This window comes from Rattus norvegicus, chromosome 2 (genome assembly GCF_036323735.1).
Source record: "Rattus norvegicus strain BN/NHsdMcwi chromosome 2, GRCr8, whole genome shotgun sequence".
NCBI lineage: Eukaryota > Metazoa > Chordata > Mammalia > Rodentia > Muridae > Rattus > Rattus norvegicus.
This window is the reverse complement of record NC_086020.1, coordinates 212,929,330-212,945,713: the sequence shown is the minus strand read 5'-3', so window position 1 is coordinate 212,945,713 and position 16,384 is coordinate 212,929,330. Positions and strand designations below refer to the sequence as shown.

The following is a 16,384-nucleotide window of genomic DNA, read 5'->3' as shown; positions in this document are numbered from 1 at the left end:
TAATTCGAAATCAGTGGAAGCACAGGGACAGTATGCAGTTAAAACGGTGCAGGCACCTGTGGGGGTGGGAGCCCCCCAGCACCCTCGGGGCATTCGGGGAGCATGATGAGCTTCTCTCTGGTGCTGCACTTGCAGGCGGGCGAAGGGTGGGCTGCTGTCCATTTCTGCTTCTGGAACAGGTGGGTGATGTTTGGGGACACGGAAGGCGTCTTCCAGGAGGTTGCGTTGCCGCAGGGGTACTCCCTCATGGAAAATGAGAAAACATCTCATAACCAATGCCACCGCTTCATCCCTCCTCCCCACAGGGGAAAAAGGAACAGTTGACGACTACCTCTTTCTCTGCCTTTCTCTTCCTTCTGTCAGGAATTTCCCCACTGGGGATTAGAGTCAGCTTAAGGACAATCTGAACTGGGGTCACTCTGACAGAGCATGGACAAGGACTAACTTGTGGACCTTTTCTTTTTCCTAACTAGTAGCTCTTGCTATTGAGAGACTAAAAATAACAGGAGACTCGGAAATGTGTCCATTCTGTTCTTTAGCAACAGCGCTGGGAAGACTGGATGAGAGAAGGCGCCACAATATGCCGAGCTCTGGATCCTGTGGGTTTCGACTACCTTCCACAACTCTCTTCTCCAGTTACAGCAATGGCTGAGAGCCGCCCCAGAAGTAATTCCTGCTGTTCATGGTCCAATCATATAATATCATACCCTCCATTTTCTTCCATCCACGGTTAGAGTTTTTTTCCAAATGAGTGGGGGCAAATAATGTCAAACACTAGAACACTTCTACCTTAAGACACAAAGCTGTCAAGGATGTAGGCTTCCTAGCATGAGACACATGGACATGACCCATATGCCAGAGGGTAGGATTGAGGGGTCTTTCCCAACACTCCCTGCCTGGCTTTGGGGTCTCTCAGGGGAGCTGTTGGTGTTGGCTCGGGACTTACGGAAGCCACTCTTCCTTTAGACAACGGTTGCCAAAACCTGGCCTGTTCAAAAGGACATCTGCCAGTACTTCAAGGTGTTCATTGTTGGGTTCATCCATGCTAGAGAGAGAGAGAGAGAGCGGCTCACCTGCTAGTCAGACTGGAATAGGCTGGACAAGTACACTAACACGTAAACATTTACTGAATGTGTATTTGATGCCGGGCATGCTGGCAAGGCACTGAATCCTGACTTAGAAAGGTTGTGGATCTCCTGGAAGTGAGGTATCCTACCACACACACCTAGAAGTCAGACGGCAGATCATCTATTCCTCACAAAAATGGAGCTTCAACCCCCTTTCCTGGGCTTCATATCTCTTTTCCTTACCTGCTTTCCTTCCACTGTGTACCACACTGTCTTCCACTGGGTACCACACTGCTAAGCAGTGGCTTCCAAATTTAGCTTCTCTTTTAAGTACACCACCAAGACTCTTTCTGCCTTGGAGAAGATTCCAGGGAAGTAGGGAGGTCAGGACCCTTCTAGCAGGTATACAGTCCAGGAATATCACATGTCTGGGGACAATGGTGATTCCTGGGATGAACCACGCACCTGAAGAAGGTAAATTGATGCCCATACATCCAGGGGTGAAGGGTCAAAGCTGGGAATTCACCAAACGGAGGCACGATGATGGAAAGCATCAGAGCCAAGAACACAAAAGTGGCAGGGAGAACAATCTGTAGGAGGGTAGCCATGGCGTCACAGGCTGAAGTACAAGAGATGATACACACATGCAGGAAGGCATCCAGTGCACAACATGCACATGTACCCGTGCACACATGCAGCACAAACATTCTTTTAAGCATTTATCCTCCACCTCATATTCGTTTGCTGGTAGTAAAGAAGAGACTTCTGGGGGATTATCACAGGCAAATGTAAGACATAATACATGTAGAAGGAGAAATAATATTCCTTCCAGCACTCACAGAAGACTCTGAATATATGCCATGCTCAGCCAGCGCCTAAAGGGAAGTTTAAAGAATGATTCACATTACCTGCCTCTCTCCGACCCAAAGTTCTTTGAGTAAAAACCATAGAGGGAGGACTAGACACATAGCTGAGCTAGTGTTTGCTCAGCATGCACGAAGTCCTGAATTCAGTCTATAGCATTGCATAAAACTGAGCTTAATGGCACATGCCTTTAATCCCAACACTCAGGAGGTAGAGGCAGAGGGATCAGAAGTTCTTAGCTAGATAACAAGTTTGAGGTCAGCCTGGGGTACATGAGACCCTGTTTTAAAAGAGGACAATGGCCTTGATCTTTATGTCATAAGAAAAATGAATGAGGGGGCTGGAGAGATGGCTCAGTGGTTAAGAGCATTGACTGCTCTTCCAAAGGTCCTAAGTTCAATTCCCAGCAACCATCTACAGTGTTATCTGATGCCTTCTTCTGGTGTGTCTGAAGAGAGCTACAGTGTACTCATTTACATAAAATAAATAAATCTTTAATAAAAAATGAATGAAACATATAACTTTACCTTTCATGATGAATAGAAACAATATTGAAAAATGCAATACCATCCTATATTTGACTCTAAGTGAGGCCCAATCCTTACAGAGAAGATTTGCAAATCCCAGAATCGAAACAGAGGTTTGGCAAGGAAAAAGTATAGCTGATAGAAAGTCAGGAAAGTACACTGGGAAGTGTCTGACCTCCCCACCACCCACCCCACGAATATGCCTGAGGAGATGGAAAGGCAGGATCAGTACCATAGACACCCCCGCCCACCCACCCACACCCTGGGGGAGAAATGAGTGGAGTCCAAGTCGGTCACAGTAGAGTACCTGAGCCACAAAATCCTTGCGGCTGCGGACAGCATGATGGAATCGCTTGACCAGCAGTGCCTGCACATGCTGAAGGATCAGCCGAGCACCTGTGTTGAATGGGATACCGGGGTCCTCTGGCTCTGGGGAAGGCTGGCCCTTGGGAGGATCCACTTGTCCTGGGGAACAGGTATGTGAGGCCTGGGCATGCTGCCTGTGCTTCTCGACGGGAGCCGAACAAGGATGCCGAAGACCAGTATGCTCTCTCTTCTGCTGTGTGCCACCTAAGGGATATCGGATCAATAATGAGAGAAAGACAAACATAACAGATGTTGTCATGTGCAGTTTTTCCCTTCCAATTATCAGTTCCCCTTTATTCAGAGAAACAGCAGGACAGGGAGGCTAATAACCTTTTTTGTTTTTGTTTGAGGCAAGGTCTCATGCTAGCCTATCTGTGCTTGGCAACCTGTCCTGTGGGAGGTGGGGAGAGTGTGGAAAGGAGGGTCATAGCTAGGAGAATAAGATCCATTAGTCTGTGTGGCTTCAGATACTTCGTTCAATCTTAGCAAACTCACTCAGCTTTCTCCAGATGGACCAGGTTCCTGTCCTCCCTGCCCCACGAGATTACTGTGATATCAAGTAACACAGTGATATCAGGTGCTTTGTCAAGTATAAAGAAGCATTAAAGCCTGAATTTAGAGGACTTGTGATTGTTACCATGGGAATCTTCCTGAGTCTTGATCATAGATCACATGCGGTGCAAAGACTTGGCATGCCTTATTTATTTAATTCTCTCAGTGATTCTAAAGGGTAGATACTATTATTATTATTATTATTATTATTATTATTATTATTATTATCATTTTACATGTGGGAAAACTAAGGTATGAAGAGGCTAAGTACCTTCCCCCAAAGTCTTTTAGATATCAAATAATATGCTCAGGTCTACTGTACTCTATGGCTAAACTCCTCGACTGTCTTTGAAATATCCACTTCTATGTCCATACTGATCAGTCTTCAAGGTCTGACTTACTGTCCTGACAGGATAATCATTAAAAAGGAGCACACTATGCAGGCAAAAAGTCCCTACGTTTTAAACCTGTGCAGGTTGTGGTAAACCTTAATGTGTTTTCCTTCTTGTCTTGATTAATGTGAATCTTGGTCTTTGGGTGAGTTGATCGAATTCAACTGCCATCTGCAAAGAACTTGAAAGAGTTCTTTGACCCCCACAGTAAGCTACTCCTACGGTCTGCAGAGGACCCACCCTGCCCCGTCTCCCTCAGTAGGCCTACCACATGACCTAAGCTGGAACATGTATGGGCTGGTATATATGGACGTTGGTAATTCTAGGCATGGCTGATACAGGCTTGCTAGCTTAGACCCACACTATCTTAGGAGGTGGGAAGAGTAGCAGGAATTCCATAGGAGGAAACACTACACAGGAAAACATTACAATGTGCCACACTGGATAGGAGGAGGGGACTAGCAACCCAAGACAGCCACAGAGGCTGTTTGTCTCTGAGCAGGAGAGAGGGCCCAGGGGGCCTATTTTAGCAGAGTGGGTGCATGCCTCTTGTTCTATCAGAAGTGATTTGTGTTATGGTGACAGGGTGACCTTTCTTGTACTTCCATCCCCTACAACACCCATAATGCTTTGCGTGGCCACAAGGAATCAAGCAAAAGGCCCAGGCTGACACATAGAGAAAAGGCCAGAAGTCACAGGAATTTTGGTCCCCACTATTTCAAAGTCCATCGGTTACTGACTGAGAGTTTTAGAGTGTTTTTATCTTGATCACAAAGGGTCAGGAGACTGTAGTTGGCATCTGGGTTATATTAACTGTCACTGTTATCGCTAAGGGCTCTCTGCTGACCATCACTCATGCAGACAAGACTGTATCAGAAGCCTGGTAGAGAGGAGGGATACTGTGGTGACATGACAGAAAAAAGGAGACCAGGGGAGTAGGAGGTGAATTTTGGGGGGAGAAATCTACCAGTCTGACATGGGTAAGAATCCTGATCCATCCAGAATGTTCCAGAATGTAGTCAAATTTGGTCTCTCACCGGTAGGCACCAAGAACAAAAAATGCATTACTTGGGGCTCTGTAGACTTTTTAAGATCGAGTCTGGGAAAATGAGACAAGCCACTGAGTCCGGCACCATGCATACCTACAAACTTAGAACCTGATTCAGAATCCTCCGTGACCTTCAGGAAAATCTGTTGAGACACGAAGAGAGAATTAGGTTCAGGCTTTCATGCTTTCGGGGAAATCTAAACCTAGTTCCACTGTGCTGGGCACTGTTTCACCATGGGAAGAAATCCATCCTAACTATCTGAGAACACAGTCTTCTATAAATGAGAAGGTGTGAGCACATGATGACCACAACTGCAGCAAATACGTGTGCGTGTGGACCAAGGTAGGAGGAAGCCAGCTGAAGAGAGAGCTGGAGAGTTATGGCTTTTACTTTTGTCAGGTTTTGCTTTGGTGTTAGGCTTTTGCAAGAGCCGCCTTTTCTGGCGCTAGACAGAAACCGACTGCCATCTCTGCCTCACCTCTTCCAGGGGAGTGTCAGAAATTCCAAAGCTGCTGAGCCCCAGGTCAGCCAGAGTCTCCTCCAGCTCTCGGAAGAGGCTGGCATATGCTCTCTGCTTGAAATTCTTGTTTGGGAGGAGGAAGATAAGTTCTTGGCCAATGCATTCCACCAGCTTTGCCTCTGGAACATGGTGGTACACCAAATCTGTCAGCTCCTTCACATCCCCTAGGCCAGGAAAAAAAGACTCATGTCAACCTGATTCAGCCTATTCTACAATCTGGAAGACTATAAGACTTCCTGGAGCTCCTCTCCTCTCCTCTCCTCTCCTCTCCTCTCCTCTCCTCTCCTCTCCTCTCCTCTCCCCTCCCCTCCCTTCCCCCCTCCTCTCCTCATCTCTCTCTCCTCTCTTCCCCTCTCCTCCCTTCTCCTCTCCTCTCCTCCCCTCCCCTCCCCTCCCCCCTCCTCTCCTCATCTCTCTCTCTCCTCTCTTCCCCTCTCCTCTCCTCTCCTCTCCTCTCCTCTCCCCTCCCCTCTCCTCCCCCCTCCTCTCCTCATCTCTCTCTCTTCTCTCCTCTCTTCTCCTGTCCTGTCCTCTCCTCCTCTCCCCTCCCCTCCCCTCTCCTCCCCTCCCCTCTGCTCTCCTCTCCTCCCCTCCCCTCTCCTCCCCCTCCCCTCTCCTCCCCTCTCCTCTCCTCTCCTCATCTCTCCTCTCCTCTCCCCTCCCCTTCCCTCTCCTCCCTTCCCCTCCCCTTCTTCCTTTCCCTTCCCTTCCCTTCTCTTCCCTTCCCTCCCCTCCCCTTCCCTTCCCTTCCCTTCTCTAGCCCATTGGAGAAAGGGGCAGATAGCCACCACCCCCTTGCCTCTCGTCCCTCCCTCTCCTCCTCAGTCTCCCCTTCTCTATGTCTCTGTCTCTGTCTGTTTCTCTGTCTCTGTCTGTCTCTTTCATGTGCATATGTGTGGTGTGTGAGTGTGTGTGAATGCGTGTGTGTGTGTGTGTGTGTGTGTGTGTGTGGTGTTTGAGGGTGTGTGTGTGTTTGTGTGTTTCTGTTTATCTGTTTGTTGAGACAAAGCTGGGATTAGAGGCGTGAACCACACCCTTGGCCCTCCGTGTCCTGCCATTTCTATTTTTAGCTTTGTTGACTCTATGACAAACATACTCCATCCAGGTGGTGCAGCCTGAGGGAGGACCAATCTCTAGTTCAGTCAGATGTGCTATTGCCTCAAGGAACACTAAATTGGGTGAGTCCTCCTCCAGTTCCTCATCTGTGAAAGGGGAAAACAGCTGTGTCCATTCCAAGACTGTTCATGTGGATGGAGGGGAGGAGGGGGTAACGTACCCACAGTGCTAGCAGTGGTACAAAAATGACACTTAGCTGTTGCTGTATCCCTGACCATTAGCCCAGGAGGTGAACTTGGCACTGCTTCTGCCTCTCATGCACTGGAGGCTTAGGGGTTAAGTCAAAGTCATTTTCTTTCCCTTGTCTGCTTTTGAAGCTATAGGCCAAGACCCAGGCCTAGAAGAGGAGGCAAGTCTCCTTACTAAACCTTGCCCAAGCCTGCTTTAACTATTTTCCCTTGGTCTGTACCTGACCTCTCAAACAGGAGACTCAATAATCAGCCACTGCAGGGGGTTGAGAAGCCCCAGCCCGGGAGGGGATGAGGATAGCACACGGAGCAGGGGTGAGTGGCATTGGTTATTTCCCTGAGGCTGGCCTTGAACTCACAATCCTCTTGCAGTAGCCTCCAGATTGCTGGGATTATAGGTCTATGTTATGCTAATCCCAGTGAGCCTTGATATTCAGGTCAGTTTTCTGTAAGAGTCAGCATCACCCAGGGGAGTCTCCTCTGTCTTTCAATTGGTTAATATTTCACAGCTCCCCATTGAGAGCCCGTTGAGCTGTGGAAGGCCTGTGTGTCACACCTGCAAACTATGTGATTGTCTTTAGTCCTAGATGATCTCATACTGGGACCGGGGAGTTCTTTACTGGAGGAAATAGCTCTGCCCCAGTAGCTTGTAGGGGTCACACTCATTGTTCTCTTAGGAAGGAAGTAGGACCCAGTCACTGGATTCCCAGGAACCGTCCCTTAGTTATGGGTCGGCCTCTCAGAAGTGTCCATCTGGCCCAGCAGTCTATGTGTGAGTCATTCAGGGACTGTGTGAGTGGTATGTGGGTGTGTGTGAGTGAAAAGCCAGCCGAGGAGGTAACTGGAGATGAAGGGATCCTTCCTAGTTGAGGGCATAACTACCTATAGTACTTTTCACCTTGGCAGCATGTTCTTTCTATACAAAAAACCGAAAACCAAACCAAACCAAAACAAGAACAAAAAACAACTTTCACAGAAGTAAAGCCAAACTTTAAAAAAAAAATCATGTCAGTCAAAAACACATTCCAACTTGGTTTTGATGGCAATTTTTAAATAAGTAATTAAAACACCAATGTCTTGACCAAGGTTCCAAGGAAAAATTAACATAGGCGATAACTCAGTAAGATGAGCAAGACAGGAGATTCAGAGACACCGCACTAAAGAAACCTTTTCGGTTCAGCACTGACTACACAGAGAACGGAGAGTAAATCCTGGTGAGGGACCTGCAGGCCTTCTCTCAGGCCTTTGTTGTTATTTGAGACAGGGTTTCACTATGTCACTTGGAGAGCCTAGAACTCACAGACATCTGCCTAACTCTGCTCCTACTGGGGTTAAGGCTGTGTGCGAATGCACTTTCTCCCAGTTTCCCTCACCCACTAGGACTGTGCATCAATACTTGGCACAGGGGGAGATGTGTTAATAGGAAACTTTCTTTGATAAGCACACACTTTTCCTCTGTTCATAAAGCTGAGTCAGTGCCTAAGTTTCATTTTCCTTTTACATGGGATCCTAGGTCCTGCGGCATTCCCCTTGCAAAGGCATCTGAGGAATGGAGGTGGGCGAGAGTTGAGGGTGGAAAGAGCTCTTGGGACCCTGAGGTCAGATCTGACAGGTGAGCTTATTTACTGCCTCTCTCTGGTGACAGTGAGGTCTCTTTACCCTTAAATTCCAGGGAGGCTCCCTGGGAACTTGGGTGGCAAGAGGGGAATGTGTGACATTGCTTAAAGACACCCTGTATCCTTTCCTGCATCCTTCACACCTACACACTCAGATACTCCATACGTTCCTGTAAGAGACATGAGGGGTGGAGAGATGTCTCAGCAGTCAAGAGCACTCACTGTTCTTACAGGAGCCCCAGGTTCAGTTCCTGGCACCCACACGATGGCTCACAGCTAACTGTATCTGTAGCTTCAGAGGAGTCAATGCCCTCTTCTAGCTTCTGCAGGCACAACTCACTTTCATACATGCAAGCAGTCATACACACAAAATAAAAATGAGAGAGAGAGAGAGAGAGAGAGAGAGAGAGAGAGAGAGAGAGAGAGAGGCAGGCAGAGGGTACCTTGGCACACTTTGAGGAGGGGGTGTGTCCACAGTGTTTCAGACAGGAGGAGTGTAAAAGCCAAGGCTTAACATGGGTAAGGGTGAGGAGTGAACGAAGGTTGGATTCCTCATTAAAGAGAGGGCACTTAGGTTTGAGCGACTTTGAGATCACTTCAGGAATGGAGGAGAGACAGGCTCAGAGGAAGATGAGCAACTGCTCCCACCCTGGGCTTCAAAGCACAGGGTGGTGAGAAGGTCACCGAAACAGAGCTGAGGTTCAACCTGCCCGGCTCTTACCATCCAAGACTTGTTCTTCCGTTATCTCATCGACTCGGGCTGGACACCTGGCAGAGAAACCCTTTGATGTACAGCTGCAGGCCCCCTGCAACAGATGGACAGAAAGGGCTGACGAGATACAGATCACGTCAATGATAGCATCTTCACCGTGCCAATTGCTGTCACCACCGCCCCGTCTGTCTCTCATCAGCAGCTGCGGATGACACTGTTTTTTCTTCACTGTTTAATCTATCAATTCATCTGAGCATTTTGAGGGTGGAGCTTGCTTGACTTTTTATCCCAGAAGGAGTGTGAGTCAGCAGAGAGAGAGGCAGAACCTCAAAGCATCCCATGCCTTGTCATTAGTCACGTAGCACTTGGAGAGACATTCCGCTCCCCTCCCAACCCCTCTGGACACCAGGCTGTGAAAACCCACCAGGACAGGAAAACCCACAGTATCCATTTACACTGGAGGCATGAATAGCATTGCACCAGAACATTCCTGACAGCCTGAATGCCCGGGATACCTGTTCTCAAGGAGCCCAGGAAACACAAGGCTCCATCTCATTGGTCTCCACCACATCCCTACGAAGCAGAAGCCAGTGTCATCTGCTTCATTTCCCACTCGAGGAAAGACAACAACAGCACAGAATAAAATCACTTGCTCGGGCTGACACAGGAGACTAACCCTGGTTCTAAGGACAGGCCCAGTGGTTGTCCTCACCCCCACACAAGTTTTAGGTTCTAGTCTCCAAGGATATCTGTCGTTAGATTTCATCCACTCCTGGAATTCAGGTTTAACTGGGGAGCGTGAATGTTTGGATGGAGGAGAAACAGCTTAAATAAAGCTGTCTTGGGGTTGGGGATTTGGCTCAGTGGTAGAGTGATTACCTAGGAAGCACAAGGTCCTGGGTTCGGTCCCCAGTGGCGGGGGGGGGGGGGGTGCCGGGGGGGGGGGAGCTGTCTAACCTCAAAGGGCAAGGCGCTCCCCTGGTATACCACATTACTCCCAGCCCCGCTGGTTATCTCTGTATGGTAGTTTGGAACACAATTACTGAGATCTGCAAATAGTCCAGAAAGAAGCTGATTCCAACAATTAAAGGTCCGGTGGGCAGTTCTACCTGGAACAGCAGCCCTACAGCGCCTGTCCCTTCTCGCCCAAGCTAGGCTCCTTCCCTGGACAGACACGCACCTCACAGCCACATCTTTGGCTCTGGATGTTTTTCATCTTGCGAACTAAGGTCAAGTAGAAGCCTGTGCCAAAGCAGTTCTTCAGGAAGAGTGGCGTCCCAGAGCAGTAGAGCCTTCCCTGAGAAATGATGGCAATGCGGTCACCAAGGAGGTCTGCCTCATCCATGTGGTGAGTGGACATGATGATGGTTCTACCTGGGAAGAGGAAGGCAGGGTTGTTGTTACCAGGTAACCTGGATAGGATGGGCAGCAACCTCCAGGTTATGTGGTCCCCAGAACTTGGAGTTAATAAATAAGAATAAGGGGTTGGGGATTTAGCTCAGCAGTAGAGCGCTTGTCTAACGAGCGCAAGGCCCTGGGTTCGGTCCCCAACCCCGAAAAAAAAAGAAAAAAAAAAATAAGAATAAAGTAGCTAATTCCGCAGCAAGCATAATGGAGTAATGATGACAGCAACCGATACATCCTAGCATCCTGCATCCTGCAAAGCACTGACTCTGCACTGTGTCTCAGGTACCGTTCAGACAATCTGACACCTGTGGGACACCCTCATCTCTGCTGTCACCATCAGTATCGTGGACTCCACATGTACAGCCTTCACATTGTTAAACACTGCTCTTATACTTTGTGAGAGCACACACTTTCTCATTAAATGGAACTGTTATTAAAATGAGGTGATGAGGATTTTAATCTGCAAACCTTCAGTGAGGGGCAGGAGAAGTACAGTTAGAACAAAGGAGAGGGATTTCCTGGCTGGGCAGGATGAACCAGGATGAGCCTGCATGGACAGGCTCTAGAGTTCTGCCTGGTGTCGCTTCTAGATGTCAATTCTCTAGAAGGTGCTGGATAGACAAGAGCCCATCTTAAGGCACTTTCATCTGACGTGGCCTTCCGCTGTTCTAGACATCCAGCCCCATGTTCCTCACACCCGATCTCCGGAGGTCACAGGACAGCTAGGGAGTGTCTTGGGATGCCTTTAGGTCTCTTTATCCATCAATTTCTCTTTTCCAGATTGGAGGACTACAGGTAGAAAGAAATTTTTGCTTTGTTTTGTTGAAACAGGGCTTCGTGTAGCCCAGGCTTGCCTTTAACTTGCTACATAGTTTAATCTAATCTTGGATTTCTGCTCTACCTGCCCCTGCCTCCTGGCTGCTGAGATCGTATGCATGTACTAGGCCTGGCTTATGAGTGGTTGAGGTAAAACTCGGGGCTTTGTGCATGCTTTGTAAACACTCCCAGCCCAACTTTCTGGACTGTTTTAGCAACAGACCACTTCATCAGGGATTCCCTGTTTGCAGGCTTTCCCATGAACATGGTGGCTGCAAGGGCTGTTAGGATATGTAGCTACAAAATTTGAGGTGTGAGAGAATGAGACTCCTGGAACAGCCTCAAAGAGAATATGGCATACTGAGCAACAACCCTCACCTGAGCGATACTTCAGGAGCAGGTCCCAGATGGAGCGTCTAGAGTAAGGGTCCACCCCAGAGGTGGGCTCATCCAGGACCACCACCTTGGAATCTCCCACAAAAGCAATGGCAACAGACAGCTTCCTCTGCATGCCCCCTGGAGGCAGAAGGAAGATGATGACGGGGTATCACAGACATCTTGGCACGGGGACAAGAAAGGTCCAGAGCTGGTCACATATAGAGACTCTTTAAATCTGGCTACAGTTTGATATCGTCACCTTAGATATGCCTACATTGTCAGAAGTCATAGTATCATCCCGGCTCCATCGATGCCCATCATAGACCAGCCTTGTCTCCTAACACCCGATCATCTGAGAGCTGTGTCCTTAGCGTCACAGCTCTCCCGTTATAGCCCCAGTGGTTCTCAATTCTAATACTGAGACCCTTTAAGATAGTTCTTCACATTGTGGTGACCCCCTCCAACTGTAAAATTATTTTCATTGCTGCTTCATAACTGTAATTTTGTTATGAATCATAACGTAAATATCTGATATGCAGGGAATCTGATGGGTGGAGGGCTGTGAGCTACAGGTTGAGAACTTCTGTAACCCCAACCTTCTGCTAAGGTGCACTGGCGGCCAATGGCTGCTCCCATGTGGCCCGTCTCCTCCCAGTACCAAGCACCTGAAAGGTCCTGAGCTTCTTCGTTTCTCTTGTGGTGAAGGCCCGTGTCTTCTAACATGGCTTCCATCTCAAGCCGGGCCTCCTCCCAGGACCTCCCTTTCAGCTGGGCATAGAACAAGATATGCTCAGCCACCGTGAGGCTGTGGAAACAGGACAAGGAGAAAGGCGATAGGCTGAGCAATTTACCTTAGAAAATAAAGATGGCTACGAAGAGTTAGCCATCAAAAATTTCATTATGGTATTTCTTTGTGATAAAAGTAAAGCGACCAACCAATCCTGCCCAAAGATCTAATGAGAAAATGACTTAAACGGCTCATTCGTACAGTGGAGCAGTAGGTAAACATTACTTCTTAAAGGAATACGTAATCATATTTATCGCAACTCATGTAAAAGCAGTAATGGGGCTGGAGAGATGGCTCAGTGGTTAAGAACAATTGTTGCTTTTACAGAGGACCTGGGATTGAGTCCCAGCACCCACATAGTGACTCATAGCTGTCTGGAACTCCGGGTCCATCGTATCTGATATCCTCTTCTCTGACACTAGCAACACAAGTAGTGCACTGATGTGCACTCAGGTAAAACACTCACACTCATAGTTCAACAGCTCAAGAGCAATCACACTTCCAAAGAGTGGGGTCACAAAATTGTACATATGATTTATTCTCCTTTATAATTTTTAGATTGTTGTACATTTCTACACATGTAGAGAAATGTCTGAAGAATCATATCTGGAGGTGTTAACAGTGATTGCCTCTGGGCGCTGAAAGGACTGGTAACAGTTTTTTTCTTTTGTATTTATCTGTCTTCTCCCCTTCACCCCCCTCCTTCCCTCCACAATGACTAGAGTCAGGATGGAAAATATTTTTCAATTAGAAAGAAAGAGAGAGTGGGGAAAGAGAGAGAAAAGGGAAGGGAGAAGGGGATGGGGAGGGAGAAGGAAGAAAGACAGAAGGGAGAAAAGACAGAAAACTCAAGCAAGCTGGCATGAAAGTCTCTCCCCCAGGGCAGTCTTTAGCACCAGGGGTCTGCATGGAAAGGGGACAGCATATCTCTTCTTTCTGGTTCCTGCCAGGAAGTATTTTGGGACAAGTAAGGGGAAATGTCAAAAAAGAAGTTGCTGTCCTGGGCTGGAAAGATGGCTCAGCAATTAAGAGCACTGACAGCTCTTCTAGAAGTCAGGAATTCAATTCCCAGCAACCACATGGTAGCTCACAACCATCTGTAATGGGATCCGATGCCCTCTTCTGGTGTGTCTGAAGACAACTACAGTGCACTCACATTAAATAAATAAATAAATAAATAAATAAATAAATAAATCTATCTTTAAAAAAAAAAAAAGAAGTTGCTGTCTCTCTTGTGGCTGGGGACATCTGAACTCCAATCACTAGGAGTACAGCCTCACATCTGGAGGGACAATGGCTTTGACTGTAAAGACCAGAAAAAAGCATTGCTAAGTTGGGCTGGAGCAGGATACAGGTGGCTTAGCATTACTGTGGCTCCGATGAAACACCTTTACCAAAGCAACTCGGGGAGGAAAGGATTTGGTTTACACTTCATCCCCAAAGAAAGTTAGGACAGGAACTCAAGCAGGGCAGGAATCTGGAGGCAGGAGCTGATGCAGAGGCCATGGAGGGGTGCTGCTTACTGGCTTGCTCTCCATAGCTTGCTCAGCCTGCTTTCTTACAGAATCCAGGCCCACCAGCACAGGAGTGGCACCATCCCCAATGGGCTGCACCCTCCCCCGTCAATCACTAATTAATAAAATGCCCCACAGCCATGCCTACAGCCTAATCTTACTGAAGCTCTTTCTCAGTTGAGGCTCCCTCTTGAGCTTGTGTCAAGTCGAAATAAAACGAAGCCAGCACACAGCAGGAGGTTGTTTCCAACAGGTTGTTTTCCTGTGGGGCTGCGAGTGGAACCCAGGGCAATGAACAAGCCAGGCAAGTACTGTACCCCAGAGCCCAGTCCTTGCCCAGGAGTACCTCAGCTCCAGTGCACTTACTGATGGAACAGGATGTTGTGTTGGGGACACATGCCCAGGCTCTGGCGTACTGCATCCAGGCTGATTTCAATGTCTTTTCCCCCAATAAGCACAGTTCCTGATGTTGGCGGCAACAGACCCGTGAGGATGGACCTGCCAAGCACAGGGTTAAGTGGCAGAAGGAGGATTTCGATTCCTGCCCCATCTCTCTATCAAGCGCAAACCCGCAGTAGCTGAGCATCCTAGAAAATGTCCACACAGGGTTTACTTAGCACCAGCTCCTTGCTTCAAGTCCTAGTGTCCAGGACCTCAAGGGCCATCTTTCTCTACTTTTTATTTCCTAGTGCTCCCAAGCTAGTAACAGGAGCCTCAGGGCTTCCCAGCCTCAGGCACCCCATCACCAATTAGCCATCACCGTGGTGGTCAGTTGCAGTGCCCACTGGGAGTTGTAGTGTCCATTATGATAGTCTGTCAGAGCCGTGGTGTTCAGGGATGTGGTAAGCTCTAGTGATCACTTGTTTTACTCTGTGGTCAGTGGTAGTGTCTGCTGTGAAGGTCTGCCACAGTGGTAGTTTGGTGGCTATTGCTGTGGCCAGCCATTGTGGTCACTGTCATGGTCACGGTTGTGGTCGGTTAAAGGACTTTAGGGCACAGCCCGGCTGTTTTGACTGGGCGAGCAGCCCTGTGGAGAAGCCAGCTGTTGACTTTACAAAGCCCAGACGAGCATGGTGAGAAGCTGGAATTACCACTGACAATTTCATTTGGGAATTCCAAACGTGAAAATGTAACAATGTTGTGATTTTTTTTTTCTTTCTTCATTTATACAAAACATGACTCCCAGCTGTTTGGGTAGTTGTCTAAGTTAAGTGAATCAAACACACTTAAAAAAACAAACAAAAACCAAAAAATTGGGCACCGGCACGAAGTGAAACTTAAAATGTTACGTTATTCCCAGCATTAGGAAGCACTTGTGTTCCGATCCCAGGGGAAGTTGAATTTCTGCACTGAGTGAAGTCATGTGTTTGTCTTCGAGAGATCCTGGGGTCTTGGGAGCTTCCTGTGTTCTCTGACCACGTGAGTTAGCAAGGAGATAGCCCTAGGATGCCACACCCAGCTCTGTCTCAAGTTCTGATAAAATCGCACGCTCTCAGAACCTGTACTTAGGAGCTGAAATCTTTGTTGATCAACCACTAGAGGGAAACAGTACCAAGCCCAATGGCACCAGCCCCGCATTCCATTCCCACAGAAAGGCCCAGGAGCACATTCCAAAGTAGGGTGTACACCGCTGTTCCTTCCCGGGGCTCTGTAAGCCAAGGATTTGATGGCTGCTGTCACATGGCTTGTTGACCCCTACCCCTCCTCCACCGGTCCCCCGGAGGTCCGCACAGGAGCCCTGACCGCCTGTTCTCAGCAGGTGGCGCTAGGGCCCCTTGTAGATGGAGGGCGAAATCCACCCAGAGCCTCAAAGCTTCCTGCTCTTGTCCTTTCGCCAGGCAGCGAGTCTACTCCACTGTTCTCCCTACATTTTCTCAGAATGTAACCAGCCCCCATGAGTGGTCCCACGCCAGCACTAAAGCATCCTAAGTATTAATTGGTAGGAAAAGGAGGGCTACGTAAAAACAGACATGTTCTAGGCCGGACATGGGCAGCAATGGCTTTATCCTCACTGTGGGAGGTGTGTGAGGTGGGAGTTAAGGAGGGGCCTCGGGTGTTAGAAACAAGCCCCGGAGATTGTGCTGAGAGGACCTGGCTAACACACCCACATCCAACTCAGTGGCTTCAGGAAAATCACTTAAACTTTGAATGTCCAAGGGGGCAATAAACTTACTCCATCTTCTCTAACGGATATCATATAAAATATACATGAGTGGATTTTCAATACTGCAGCATACTTAGAAGAATCTCCCTGTGCCCCACTCCACCCCACCCACCTCCCCGCAGTTGAGCATGGTGTGTGTTTTAGACAGGGTCTCACTATATAGTTCTCACTATCCTGGAACTCACTATGTAGACCAAGTTGGCCTTGAACCCACAGAGTTCATCAGCCTCTGCCTCCCTGGTGCTGGAATTAAAGGCACGTATCACCATGCTCAGCTAGAGATTTGGGACCAGAATAAAAATAGTGGTTGTTTGCTTGTTTCCACCAAAATTCAGTGAGGAAGAGCAGA

At 48.2% G+C, this 16,384-nt stretch overlaps 1 protein-coding gene across 2 annotated transcripts in view; it reads right to left on the bottom strand.

Annotated features, from left to right (window-relative positions):
* Abca4 (ATP binding cassette subfamily A member 4) overlaps positions 1 to 16,384 on the bottom strand; it is a 137,261-nt gene that overhangs the window by 41,017 nt on the left and 79,860 nt on the right. For both annotated transcript variants that reach the window (XM_063281945.1, NM_001107721.1), the window contains exons 20-30: positions 14,238 to 14,369; positions 12,236 to 12,375; positions 11,571 to 11,708; positions 10,150 to 10,343; positions 8,979 to 9,063; positions 5,296 to 5,501; positions 4,911 to 4,959; positions 2,766 to 3,028; positions 1,533 to 1,657; positions 947 to 1,045; positions 57 to 243 (exon numbers count right to left, since the gene is read on the bottom strand). In XM_063281945.1, coding sequence (XP_063138015.1) covers positions 57 to 243; positions 947 to 1,045; positions 1,533 to 1,657; positions 2,766 to 3,028; positions 4,911 to 4,959; positions 5,296 to 5,501; positions 8,979 to 9,063; positions 10,150 to 10,343; positions 11,571 to 11,708; positions 12,236 to 12,375; positions 14,238 to 14,369 — 1,618 coding nt within the window. The remainder of the gene's footprint in view (positions 1 to 56; positions 244 to 946; positions 1,046 to 1,532; positions 1,658 to 2,765; positions 3,029 to 4,910; positions 4,960 to 5,295; positions 5,502 to 8,978; positions 9,064 to 10,149; positions 10,344 to 11,570; positions 11,709 to 12,235; positions 12,376 to 14,237; positions 14,370 to 16,384) is intronic.